This window comes from Elephas maximus, chromosome 9 (genome assembly GCF_024166365.1).
Source record: "Elephas maximus indicus isolate mEleMax1 chromosome 9, mEleMax1 primary haplotype, whole genome shotgun sequence".
Classification (NCBI taxonomy): domain Eukaryota; kingdom Metazoa; phylum Chordata; class Mammalia; order Proboscidea; family Elephantidae; genus Elephas; species Elephas maximus.
Window position 1 is genome coordinate 61,356,710 of NC_064827.1, and position 14,211 is coordinate 61,370,920.

At 40.2% G+C, this 14,211-nt stretch overlaps 1 protein-coding gene across 3 annotated transcripts in view; it reads right to left on the reverse strand.

Annotated features, from left to right (window-relative positions):
• SUSD1 (sushi domain containing 1) overlaps nt 1–14,211 on the reverse strand; it is a 145,956-nt gene that overhangs the window by 111,999 nt on the left and 19,746 nt on the right. For all 3 annotated transcript variants that reach the window (XM_049895617.1, XM_049895616.1, XM_049895615.1), the window contains exons 4-5: nt 2,231–2,383; nt 1,397–1,576 (exon numbers count right to left, since the gene is read on the reverse strand). In XM_049895617.1, coding sequence (XP_049751574.1) covers nt 1,397–1,576; nt 2,231–2,383 — 333 coding nt within the window. The remainder of the gene's footprint in view (nt 1–1,396; nt 1,577–2,230; nt 2,384–14,211) is intronic.

A 14,211-nucleotide genomic window follows, 5' to 3' on the forward strand; every position in this document is an offset into this window, starting at 1 on the left:
TCATTTATCTCAGTAAAATGTGATAATAATAGTCCTTATGCATACGGATATTGTAGGGATTAAATGAGTCAATGTATATAAAATGTTTAGAACAGTAGTTGGCACACAGTGCTATATTCCAACCAAAACCCGTTGCCATTGAGTAGATTCTAACTCATAGCTAACCTGTAGGACGGAGTAGAACTGTCCCATAGGGTTTCCAATGAGTGGCTGGTAGATTCGAACTGCCAACCTTTTGGTTAGCAGCTGAGCTCTTAACCACTGCACTTATTCCCACACAAGTCAGGAATAAGATAGGAATAGCCAAAGTCAACTACTATTTCAATTTTTGTTCTGAAAATACTAGCCCAATAATAATTTTTAAAAAGCATAACTCCTATAAATATAGAAAAAATGAAAGAGGCAATTATCATTCTTTACAGATGATAAGATGTTATTCTTAGAATCTACTGATATTTTAGATTAATGTCAAAAGTGTAATTTAGAATAGATAAGTTGTAACTTTGGTGAAGAGTAAGCCAGTACACAACACTGGGGAAGCCAGCACGACATGTACAAGACAAGGTCATGGAAGCTCCACAGACACATCCAAATTCCCTGAGGGACTGAATTGTTGGGCTGAGGGCTGTGGGGACCATGGTCTCAGGGAACATCTAGCTCAATTGGCATAACATAGTTTATAAAGAAAATATTCTACATTTTACTTTGGTGAGTAGCGTCTGGGGTCTTAAAAGCCTGTGAGCAACCATCTAAGATACTCCACTGGTCTCACCCCTTCGGGAGCAAGGGAGAATGAAGAAAGCTAAACATACAAGGGAAAGGTTAGTCCAAAGAACTAACAGACCACATCTACCATGGCCTCCAACAGACTGAGTCCAGTACAGCTAGATGGTGCCCAGCTACCACCACTGACTGCTCTGACAGGGATCACAATAGAGGGTCCAGGACAGAGCTGAAGAAAAATATAGAATAAAATTCTAACTCACAAAAAAAAAAAAAGACTAGACTTACTGGCCTGACAGAGACTGGAAAAACCCCAAGAGTATGGCCCCCGGACACCCTTTCAGCTCAGTAATGAAGTCACTCCCAAGGTTCACCCTTCAGCCAAAGATTAGACAGGCCCATAAATAAAATGAGACTAAAGGGGCACATGAGCCCAGGGACAAGGACTAGAAGGCAGGAGGGAACAGGAAAGCTGGTAATAGGGAACCCAAGGTTGAGAAGGAGGAGCGTTGACATGTCATGGGGTTGTTAACCAATGTCATAAAACAATATGTGTAATAACTATTTAATGAGAAACGAGTTTGTTCTGTAAACCTTCATCGGAAGTACAATTTTTTTAAAAAAGTGTAATTTAGAAAGAAATATGGAAACAATCTCAATATAACCAACTTACCTTGGCAATAAAATTTTGGGGACTCCCATGTACCCAAAGCTGTGCAGGTTGAAACTGTATCTTCCGGGCCACTGAAAAATCCTTCTTGGCAAACATAATGAACCTGGCTGCCCAGTGTAGATGTATAATTTCCTATGATATAGCCATGTGTGACCTCAGGAGGGGTGCCACAGTCTATTTCTGAAAAAAAAGTAAAGTCAAGTGTGAATTTGAATTTTCAGACTTCATAATCTCTCTCCACCTCTCCCCCATCCTCCCCACTCACCCCCTGGACCATATATTTAGTAGGTTGTTTCATTTCTGCATGACTTCTGGACACATTTTCAACGATTGTCTCTATTCAGTCTTCTGGCCTTCCATAGGTGATAGTGTCTTTACATGCACAGAGCTGAAAGACTTCTTTGGCAATAGAAAGGATTATATATCAATCTTCACCAAATCATACTAACTAAAGAGAAGGCTAGTCCAATGACTTGAAGAGTTTGAACTGTAAAATACCTTGAAATACATGTAACTTTATAATTTTCAGATTCACTTTTGAGATGCTGGTCCTTCCTAGATCAACTGTGTTTATTATCTAACATAATGGTTAGTATAATGACTGCCAAAAATCCCTAAATTTTACCAATTTTAGCTTTTTTTTTTAACCTTGCCACTTCTATCTTAATTAATTTGCCATTTGCTTTATTTCATAGGTTGTACAGACGTGCAAAGGAACAGATAACCTCCATCCAAATCCCCAACACAGACCCATAAACATAGGCTCAGAGCTGGAAAAAGTTACCATCAACAGAATCTCACCTTCAGATGCTGCATTCTTTGGTAGAAACCCACCTGTGCATGACGTGGCATCTCTGGCTGGGTGGAAAGGCTCGGGCCCATTCTTTGGCAAGTAGCCATCCATACAGTAGCATTCAAAGCTCCCATGAGTGTTCACACACTGTCCTCCACGCCTGCACAGGCCAGAAACCTCACACTCATCGACGTCTTGAGACCCATCCCAAATACAATAAAGGAAGAAGAACAGAAAAAAAAAGGTATTATGACAGCCATTTTCTCACATTCTCACTCTACCCTTATAAATGGATACATTTGTTCACAACTGTATCATGAATTTTATTTTACTCCTGATACATCCTTCATAGCATTGGCACTGAGAATATAGTAGGTGCTCAATAAATACTTGTGGGTTCTGGGAAAAATTGCATGTTTACAGAAACCAACAACCATCACCAGCTCTCTGACATCCAACAAAATGAACCCCAAAAAAGTATGTTAAAAAAAATTCAATTACTATAAAATAAGGATGGCCCCAGCCTCATACTAAAACATCTTAAGTAAAACTCCAGATACAAAACAATTTAGGTGACAGTGAAAAATGCTAGGAACTGGCAAATAGTTTTTTTTAGCTCATGGGCATAAGATGGTATAGCAGATAGTAAGAAGATAATTCAGAAGGGCCTCACTGATTGCACTAAGATTAGAGGGGCTTAGAAGAGGCTTTGAGAAGGGCAAGACATACCCGTTTGCAGACTTCTCCCCTTGACTGAAGATAACCAGAGATAGCAGGTATGGGATTAAAAAAAAAAAAAAAACACAGTAATTCAGAGCCTAGAGAATAAAGTTCTCTGCCAACTAGAAGCTTTCCCCTCGGACCTGGCTTGGAGAGAAGAACTAAAAACTTTAGGAATTCCATCAGGGCCACACACACAGAGCAGCTGGCCATATCATTTTCTCTCCTATTTCACTTGGAGGAAAAAAGTACCCTAAGTGAAGCGGGACTTTTCCCAAGGACCTCTGCAAAAACTACCAGAGGGTAGTGTACTGGGAACAGCATGACGGAAGAGTTGTTTGCAGACTTCAGGATTTCAAAGGGCAGAAATTTTGGAAGGAATGACATAAGGTGATCAATATTCTATTTTGCCAAATAAGGACTTTAACTACTAATACCATCATTTTATAAAAGAAAGGACATTTTAACCCCCCAAAAGAAGGAAGAAAATAATCAGAATCCTTTTAAACTTGTTTCATGTGATTTTATAAAAACTCACCCTAGTCCTTCTCTCTTTTTGTTGCCTTGGAACAATAAACACTTCATCTCTGATCATTGTTTGGGAACAAGTAATGAATTCAATTGCTAAAGAAATCCACACAAACTACCAGTTCTGACCAACCTGTACCTTTAGTGCAACAAACTTTGGGAAACTGTTTGTGGGAGATTGTCTCCAAAGATGGAGGCCAACAATTCCTTCTATTCTTTTACTTCATACCACTTCTCCCATCAACAGTGGAGTCTGCTCCCTCTGCCCTAGACTGGTTTTGAGACTTGCTTTAACTAACAGAAGACAGCTGAAGTGACATTGTGCCCTAGGTTTTATGAGGCTTGGCAGCTTCCTTTTTCCCTTTCTTGGAATCCAGTGGCCATGCTATAAGGAAGTCCAGGCTATCTTGCTTGGCAGAGAGGTCACTCGGAGAGGCCCTGAAGATAACAGACCATGTGAAGAGAGAGGCCATGTGGAGGAGAACTAAAGTGCCCTGACGGTCAGCTTTGAGGCCCTAGACATAGTAGAGAGGCCTTCTTTTACCTACCAGCCCAGTCCACTATCAGCTCAATGTATCCTCATGTCAAGAAAGGGGAAGTCGTAAAACAGAAAAGAAGAGTGAAGAGAAATGAAACCAGTAAAATGTAAACAATTGTTGATAATATAATCATGGAGTTTTTGGTGATTGTTAAGAAGGGATTCTTAAGATAAAAACAATGTAAAATAAAATCAATATCAATCTAGTACAAACTTTAGAGATGACTTCAACACTGAAGAATCCTACACGTGTTAGGTCTGACCCATTGTCATAGATTGAATTGTGTCCCCCCAAAATGTGTGTCAATTTGGCTAGTCCATGATTCCCAGTATTGTGCAATTGTCCACCATTTTGTCATCAGATATGTTTTCCTCTGCGTTGTAAATCCTACCTCCATGATGTTAATGAGGTGCGATTAGCAGCAGTTATATTAATGAGGCAGGACTCAATCGACAAGATTGTCTTAAATCAATCTTTTTTGAGATATAAAAGAGAGAAGTGAGCAGAGAGACAGGGGGGCCTCATACCACCTAAAAACAAGAGCTAGGAGAATAGCATGTCCTTTGGACCCGAGATCTCTGTGCTGAGAAGCTCCTCAAAGGGGGAATATTGATGACAAGGACCTTCCCCCAGAGCCAACAGAGAGGGAAAGCCTTCCCTTGGACCTGGCACCCTGAATTGGACTTCTAGCCTCCTAGGCTGTGAGAATAAATTTCTCTTTGTCAATGTCATCCACTCATGGTATTTCTGTTACAGCAGTACTAGATAACTAAGACACGCATCTTTCTAGCTTAAGATTTCTTATTCCAATTAGGATTTTGCCATTGCTTTAGCTCCACTATCCTCTACAAATCTGGTGAGAAAATTGCCTGCAAATTTGTCCAAGCCACTCATAATGTTCAGCAGATCAGGGCCAGTGACCCAGCCAGTCCACCTGGCCCAGACTCCTCAGAAGATATTAAGTGGGAATAGATGTAGGATTTTTCAAAGGGTTTCTAAAAATAAGCAGTACAAGTACTATTGGAGAAAAACATGGCTAAGCAACAGTAGGATGGAAAAGATTCAAGGTTCCCAGATAATGATCAGCTCTGCATGAGTCACTACAGTTATTAATCAGTTTGCTTTGGGTATAGTCATTCATCAACCTAATAACAATAATAACTAATATCTGCATGTCATCTTCTACAGGCCAGGCATAGTTCTACATGCTTTACTGTTTATTACTGATCATTATCATCTTATGTAATCCTCCCAATAACTTGCTGAGGTAAATACTATTATTATTCTCATTTTACAGATGAGCATAGAGTAGTTAAGTAACTGGCCCAAAGTCACACAGGTAGTAGTGGAGGAACTAAGATTTAAATCCACGTACCTGGCTCCAAAGTCCATACTCTTAACCATTATATAATACTGTCTCTCTCCTTACAGTCTAATTGACTAGCACCCAGTCAATAATTCTGTATCTTTTCCACAAAAATATCATCAAAGGTATAATCAATTGCCTTAATGAAGTCCACGTATCACAGATATTAGTATGACATGATTTTGAGTCCTCAATGTGTTAGCTATTACATGAATGGGCTTCCACTCTCTGCTGACTCATTTTTCCTGGCATACAAGCTGCTTCTTCATAGCCCAGGCCTGAGCCTGCTACTGAGCATGAATGTGTACAATGCATACACACACACAGGTTGCTTGGATGGGATCTAAGGAGTAGCCACATAGCTGCTTCTGCTAGATTTGACTGCTCCAAGACAGAAGCAGAAAATCCATCTGGAGAACCCTTAGCTAGACAAGGAATGCCAAAGGAGCAAGAGTTCAAAAAGAGGCTAGCCTGTGAGTACCTCATTAAACACAAGCCCTTGTTCTGAGAAGCCTTTAAAATCTGAAGACTCTGAATGGATCGACCCAAAGAGAAAATACATAGAAAATTTTTCAAGTTGTTGAAACTGCTCTTACGGCCTACTTTTCTCCATACCTCCATCTAGTCACTACTTTCTTCCAACTCCATGAAGTAAGGTAAGGCAAAAAACTGTCTCCTCACACCTTGGAAAGTAGAGTTACTGCTTTCCCCTGCCACCTTTCCTTCTTAAATGCCAAACTCAGCCCACTATACATCTTAAGAAGCCACATTAGAGGAACACAAACATTCACTTAAAATCAAGACTGTTAAATTTCCATCATTTATTGATATTATCCAGTGTTGGCAAGGATGTGAAGAAATGAACACCCACATAAAGTAATTAGTGGGAGAATATATTGGTGTGAACTTTCTATTGGTGTGAACTTTCTGGACACCAGAAAGTAGCACTACTGTATCAAAATTTAAAATGTATATGCGTACCCTTTGATACAGAAATCATCTTCCAGAACTTACAACAAGGAGATAATCACATATAAGGATATAACTACAAGGATGCTCATTATGGCATTTTTTATAATAACAAAAAATGAACACAATCACAATAGGGAAAAAATAATCACTTAAGTACTATAGTACAGTCATATAATGAATTCCATGTAGTTGCTTTAAAAGGTATTGTATATTTATCTTTACATTATTTATTGAGTCATAATTTACATATAATAAAATGCACTGACTTTAAGTGTTCAGTTTGTAAATTTTTTTTTTATTAATTTTTATTAAGCTTCAAGTGAACATTTACCATTCCAATCAGTCTGTCACATGTAAGTTTACATACATCTTACTCCCTTCTCCCACTTGCTCTCCCCCTATTGAGTCAGCCCTTTCAGACTCTCGTTTCGTGCCAATTTTGCCATCTTCCCTCTCTCTCTATCTTCCCATCCCCCCTCCAGTCAAGAGTTGCCAACACAATCTCCAGTGTCCACCTGATTTAATTAGCTCCCTCTTTATCAGCATCTCTCTCCCCCCTGCTGACCAGTCCTTTTCATGCCTGATGAGTTGTCTTCGGGGATGGTTCCTGTCCTGTGCCATCAGAAGTTCTGGGGAGCATTGTCTCTGGGATTCTTCTAGTCGCAGTCATACCATTAGGTATGGTCTTTTTATGAGAAATTGGGGTCTGTATCCCATTGGTCTCCTGCTCCCTCAGGAGTTGTCTGTTGTGCTCCCTAACAGGGCAGACATCGATTGTGGCCGGGCACCAACTAGTTCTTCTGGTCTCAGGATAATGTAGGTCTCTGGTTCATGTGGCCCTTTCTGTCTCTTGGGTTCTTAGTTGTCGTGTGACCTTGGTGTTCCTCCTTTGCCTTTGCTCCAGGTGGGTTGAGACCAAATGATGTATCTTAGATGGCCGCTTGTTGGCATTTAGGACCCCAGATGCCACAATTCAAAGTGGGATGCAGAATGTTTTCATAATAGAATTATTTTGCCCATTGACTTAGAAGTCCCCTCAAATCATGTTCCCCAGACCCCAGCCCCTGCTCCTCTGACCTTTGAAGCTTTCATTTTATCCCGGAAACCTCTTTGCTTTTAGTCCAGTCCAATTAGGCTGACCTTCCTTGTATTGAGTGTTGTCTTTCCCTTCGCCCAAAGCAGTTCTTATCTACTGATTGATCAATAAAAAACCCTCTCCCTCCCTCCCTCCCTCCCCCGTTCGTAACCACAAAAGTATGTGTTCTTCTCCGTTTTTTCTATTTCTCAAGATCTTATAATAGTGGTCTTATACAATATTTGTCCTTTTGCCTCTGACTCATTTCGCTCAGCATAATGCCTTCCAGATTCCTCCATGTTATGAAATGTTTCAGAGATTCGTCACTGTTCTTTATCGATGCGTAGTATTCCATTGTGTGAATATACCACAATTTATTTACCCATTCATCCGTTGACGGACATCTTGGTTGCTTCCAGCTTTTTGCTATTGTAAACAGAGCTGCAATAAACATGGGTGTGCATATATCTGTTTGCGTGAAGGCTCTTGTATCTCTAGGGTATATTCCGAGGAGTGGGATTTCTGGGTTGTATGGTAGTTCTATTTCTAACTGTTTAAGATAACGCCAGATAGATTTCCAAAGTGGTTGTACCATTTTACAATCCCACCAGCAGTGTATGAGAGTTCCAATCTCTCCGCAGCCTCTCCAACATTTATTATTTTGTGTTTTTTGGATTAATGCCAGTCTAGTTGGTGTGAGATGGAATCTCATCATAGTTTTAATTTGCATTTCTCTAATGATCGGGAGCATTTTCTCATGTATCTGTTGGCTGCCTGAATATCTTCTTTAGTGAAATGTGTGTTCATATCCTTTGCCCACTTCTTGATTGGGTTGTTTGTCTTTTTGTGGTTGAGTTTTGACAGAATCATGTAGATTTTAGAGATCAGGCGCTGGTCTGAGATGTCATAGCTGAATATTCTTTCCCAGTCTGTAGGTGGTCTTTTTACTCTTTTGGTGAAGTCTTTAGATGAGCATAGGTGTTTGATTTTTAGGAGCTCCCAGTTATCTGGTTTCTCTTCATCATTTTTGGTAATGTTTTGTATTCTGTTTATGCCCTGTATTAGGGCTCCTAGGGTTGTCCCTATTTTTTCTTCCATGATCTTTATCGTTTTAGTCTTTATGTTTAGGTCTTTGATCCACTTGGAGTTAGTTTTTGTGCATGGTGTGAGGTATGGGTCCTGTTTCATTCTTTTGCAAATGGATATCCAGTTATGCCAGCACCATTTGTTAAAAAGACTATCATTTCCCAATTGACTGACACTGGTCCTTTGTCAAATTATCAGCTGCTCATACATGGATGGATTTATATCTGGGTTCTCAATTCTGTTCCATTGGTCTATGTGCCTGTTGTTGTACCAGTACCAGGCTGTTTTGACTACTGTAGCTGTATAATAGGTTCTGAAATAGGTAGAGTGAGGCCTCCCACTTTCTTCTTCTTTTTCAGTAATGCTTTGCTTATCCAGGGGTTCTTTCTCTTCCATATGAAATTCGTGATTTGTTTCTCTATCCCCTTAAAATATGACATTGGTATTTGGATTGGAAGTGCGTTATATGTATAGATGGCTTTTGGTAGAATAGACATTTCTACTGTGTTAAGTCTTCCTATCCATGAGCAGGGTATGTTTTTCCACTTAAGTATGTCCTTTTGAATTTCTTGTAGCAGAGTTTTATAGTTTTCTTTGTATAGGTCTTTTACATCCTTGGTAAGATTTATTCCTAAGTATTTTATCTTCTTGGGGGCTACTGTGAATGGTATTGATTTGGTTATTTCCTGTTCGGTGTTCTTTTTGTTGATGTAGAGGAATCCAAGTGATTTTTGTATGTTTATTTTATAACCTAAGACTCTTCCAAACTCTTCTATTAGTTTCAGTAGTTTTCTGGAGGATTCCTTAGGGTTTTCCATGTATACAATCATGTCATCTGCAAATAGTGATAGCTTTACTTCCTCCTTGCCAATCTGGATACCCTTTATTTCTTTGTCTAGCCTAATTGCCCTGGCTAGGACCAGTTTGTAAATTTTGAAAATCATATACAACCTGGTAGCCAACACCCAAAACAAGATATAGAACATTTCCATCACCCAAGAAGTTTCCTCATGTTTCTTTCTAGTCAGTCCCCAACTCCAACTGCAAGAAACTAATTTCTGATCTCCATCCCCATAAATTAGTTTCACCTGTACTTTATATGGAGCCCTAGTAGAGGTTAAGTACTTGGCTCCTAACTGAAAGGTTGGTGGTTCGAACCCCCCAGCCACTCTGCAGGAGAAAGATGTGGCAATCTGCTTCCATAAAGACTGCAGACTTGGAAACCCTATGGGGTAGTGCTACTCTGTCCTATAGGGTCCCTGTGAGTCGGAATCCACTCAATGGCAATGAGTTTGCTTTTGGCTTGGTAATTTATAAAAATAGAATCTTTCATTATATACCTTCTTTGTCTGGCTTCTTTTGTACAACATAATGTTCTCAAGATTCCTTCATGTTGTAAGTGTATCAATAGTCACTTCTTTTTTATTGCTGAGTAACATCTATTATATGAATGCATCACAATTTGTTTAACCACCCATTGAAGGACATTTGAGCTGTTTTGAGTTTGGGCTACTATAAACACTTGTGTTCAAGTCTTTGATGTACATACATTTTTTTTCGAGTTGTATATTTTTGTTGAAATGAAAGGATCATAATGTGTTGTGAGTGAAGTAATTTTTGTCTTATCTTGCTATATGGAATTGGAGATAGAGAAATATCATATGTGGTGAAGTGAAACATCAGATGGTAACATAATATACACATGATATCAGTCTAATCCATATTTATTAATTTAAAATTATGATTGTGGTACATATGCATAGAGATATCTTGAAGGCAGTTCATCAAAATATTAACAGTTGTTGCCTCTGGGAAAATATTAGGTGATTTTTACTTTTTCCTGTATATTTTTCCATAATTGTTTGAATTTTCTACATGATTTGTATTTTTTTAATAAGGAGGGAGCTATATTTCTTATGGAAAAAAATATTGGCTTATTCTTCTGTTTCCTTTTGGGAAGATCATGGGTCAAGACAATCAGAATTATATGGCCCATTCCATTCCAGAGCTCCTTTCAAGGGTAATGGCTCTATTCATTTTGACACATAACTTTTGCTAAAATAGAAGGTGGATAAATGGAGAACCATGTTAGAGGTTATGCTCAGAGATGGACTGGTCATGAACAAAGAGCCTGAACACAAAGAGCTAAACATTTCCTTCACAATCTTGCCAATACTGATAGTTTGCTTCATAAAACCTGTTTTATTGATAGTTCAAAGATAAATTTGAACTCAGCTTCTGTCCCAGTTACTCCTCCCACTAAAATTGGTGGACTATAAACGAACCCTGTGTACATATTATACTTTACTATACCCCAGTGGCACAACTAGTTAAGAGCTTGGTTGCTAACCAAAAGGTCAGCAGTTCGAGTCCACCAGCTGCTCCTTGGAAACCCTATAGGGAAGTTCTACTCTGTCCTATACCGTCGCTATGAGTCAGAATTGGCTCAGTGGCAATGGGTTTGGTTTTTGGGGGGTTTTTTTATACTTAGTAGCGCCTTGCGAGAACATGAGACATCCATATTCTGAGGCTTAAGCAAGTGATATGAGGCAAGAGTAAAGTGTGGGGGATGTTAAACTCCACGGAGAGCTAAAGCATTACCCAACACTCCCAAAGTGGAGCAATGGCACCTTGGTCAAGGCCTCTGGCATTTGAGGAGATGAAGCTTTGGTAATCATCTTTTGATTTAGAATTTTTGGCAACTTTCTCCTCCCTAGGAGCTGGAGCAGTAACAGGACCTGAGGACCTCACTCGCCACAGTTACAAACCTAAGCAGGAGTCAGGAGGGACTCCAAAGGGAAGACAGGCAAGGAGCCAATGGTTAGGAGCACTGCTCTGGACAGTGGGGAGTAATGTCCTGCCAGTGTGTTTTTCCATGGGTTTGTCTTTCCTTGCTTCTTCTTTCTTTCAGAGTGGTACAACAATGACTCCTTAAGAATAAAATACAGCTAAAACAAATGATTAGAATTTGGGAGGCAAAGTTCAATTTGGAGAGAGCACTGGAAGAAACTTCACACAGCTACAAGCCAGTTGAGCAATATCCCCCTTAGAGTGAGCAGAAACTTAGTGGGTCTACACATTTGTGTCTTGGGCCAGACCAAGCTGCTCCAGGACCCCAAACAGCAGGGCAGCTGAGAAGCTTGTAGGCAAAGGCTCTCATGGAAAACAAGGCTCCTGACCTGGGAGAAAAACCAACAGACTAAATCTGGTCTTGGCAGGGGTAGGGTTTATGTCTAGCAATCAAAGCGTTTACCTCACCATTGGCACACCTATGGGCACAGATTTTTGGCAGGAGGTTTCAGGAATTGATAAAAGGCAAAGCATTCACTACCTCCAGGTTATGTTTTGCCTTTACCCTGTTGTTCAGCCAAGGTTGAGGTGCTGTCACACTTCTTCAGAAGAAATGAACTTATGCAAGAAATGAGCTTATGAAAGAAAAGATTGTTGCTCCATCAGAATCAAGATAGATTCCCAAGTCTCAAAGAATTCAAAGACTGAGAAAAAGTATTTTTCAGTTTTCAGGAGTTCCTATTAACACTATGCCTATTTGGAGTCATGCTGGTGGGGAGATGACAGCACATCAGCCCCTGTTTCCAACATCAGTCTCATTTCTCTCTACTTACTCTCAGTCCACGCAAGTCAAACCACCCTAACACTGGAAGTGCCATGGAGCTTCTTCCCCTGAGTTGTGGCTCATGGCCAAGTTCCCATGATTCTCAGGAGTCATTCAAGGGGCACATCTGAGGGTCAGCACATTTGCAGGTTCTCTAGAATGCCTGGAATTACCCAACAGTAGAAGGGTTGCTATGAGTCAGAATCAACTCCACGGCAATGTGTTAGAATCTCTGCAACTCAATCCCCATCCATCATTGGTGATATCCATGGAGACCTTCCTGCACCAGCTCCTAAGCTTGACTTCAACTCTGCAAAGTACAACAAACACCTTGGCTCAGAATTCCTCAGAATTTAGTAACTAGGATTCACATTCTCTGGTTCCAGGCAAACACTGGATAACTGCTGATACTCCAAAACTTGCTAGCCTCTGCCCTCTGCGACTGGTGTTGCTCTGGCAACTGTGACCCTAAAAGAAACTCAAAGTCATTCAGAAAAGTTGTTCACCATTTTTTACAAAATGATAAGTTGGAGACTGCAAAATGAAAAGTCAAGAAGAATGACTGCCAATGAGTGTTGTTGTCACTGTTAGTTGCCATCGAGTCTGCTCTGACTCACAGCGACCCCATGTACAACAGAAGGAATCTTGCTAGAACCTGCACCATCTTCACGATTGTTGGTATGTTTGAATCCATTGTTGCAGCCATGGTGTCAATCCATCTCACTGAGGGTTTCCCTCACCTTTGCTGGCCCTTTGCTTTACCAAACATGATGTCTTTCTTCAATAATTGGTTCCTCCTGATGATGAATCCAAAGTAAGTTGAAGTCTTGGACAATATTCTATAATCTATAGGGTTTTCATTAGCTGATTTTCAGAAATAGATCACCAGGCCTTTCTTCCTAGTCTGTCTTCATCTGGAAGCTCTGCTGAAACCTGTCCACCATGGGTGACCCTGCCGGTATTTGGAATACTGGTAGCATAGCTTCCAGCATCATAGGAACACGCAAGCCACCGCAGTATGACAAACTGACAGATGAGTGGTGGACAATGAGTATAGAGCTTCTTTTAGGGGTGATGGGAATGTTCTAAAATTTGATAGTGGTGACGGTTGCACAATTTTGTGAATATACTAAAAATCAATTAAATTGTATACTTTAAAAGGGTATATGTTATATTAATTATATCTCAATTTTAAAAAGGGGGGGAGGTCACAATATATGGCAAGAAATAGAATAAATAGAAACAGAGCCTAAATCGGGATTTTGCTCCAGGAAGACTGATCTTTATTAGGCTGACACCTATTTGGCCATCGCATAAAATATTTACTTCTTCTTCCTAACTTTTTAAAAGTTTAATGCAGTCTTGGGAACTATACTGATATACAAAATTTTTTTCCTGGCAAACACCCATAGCCTTAAAAAATACAATTTCAGGTATCATGTCCCCCAGAAAGCTTTCCTGATCCCTTCCCCGCTTCTAAGATATGTGTTCCCCCTGGAATTCAGTAAGCACTCTTTGCTAACTTTTTTTTTTAATTGAACTTTAGATGAAGATTTACAGAACAAACTAGTTTCTCATCAAACAATTAGTACACACATTGTTGTATGACATTGGTTAACAACCCCATGACATGTCAACACTCTCCCTTCTCAACCCTGGGTTCCCTATTATGAGCTTTCCTGTTCCCTCCTGCCTTCCAGTCCCTGCCCCAGGGCTGGTGCACCCCTTTAGTCTTGTTTTGTTCCATGGCCTGTTCAGTCTTGGCCGAAGGGTGAACTTCAGGAGTGGCCTCATTAAACCTGAGCTGAAAGAGTGTTTCGGGGCCATACTCTCAGGGTTTCTCCAGTCTCTGTCAGGCCAGCAAATCTGGCCTTTCTTTTTGAGTTAGAATTTTGTTCTACATTTTTCTCCAGCTCTGTCCAGGACCCTCTATTGTGATCCCTGTCAGAGTAGTCGGTGGTGGTAGCCAGGGCACCATCTCGTTGTACTGGACTCAGTCTGGTGGAAGCCGTGGTAGATGTGGTCTATCAGTCCTTTGGACTAATCTTTCTCTTGTGTCTTTGTTTTCTTCATTATTCCTTACTCCTGAAGGGGTAAGACCAGTGGAGTATTCTAGATGGCCG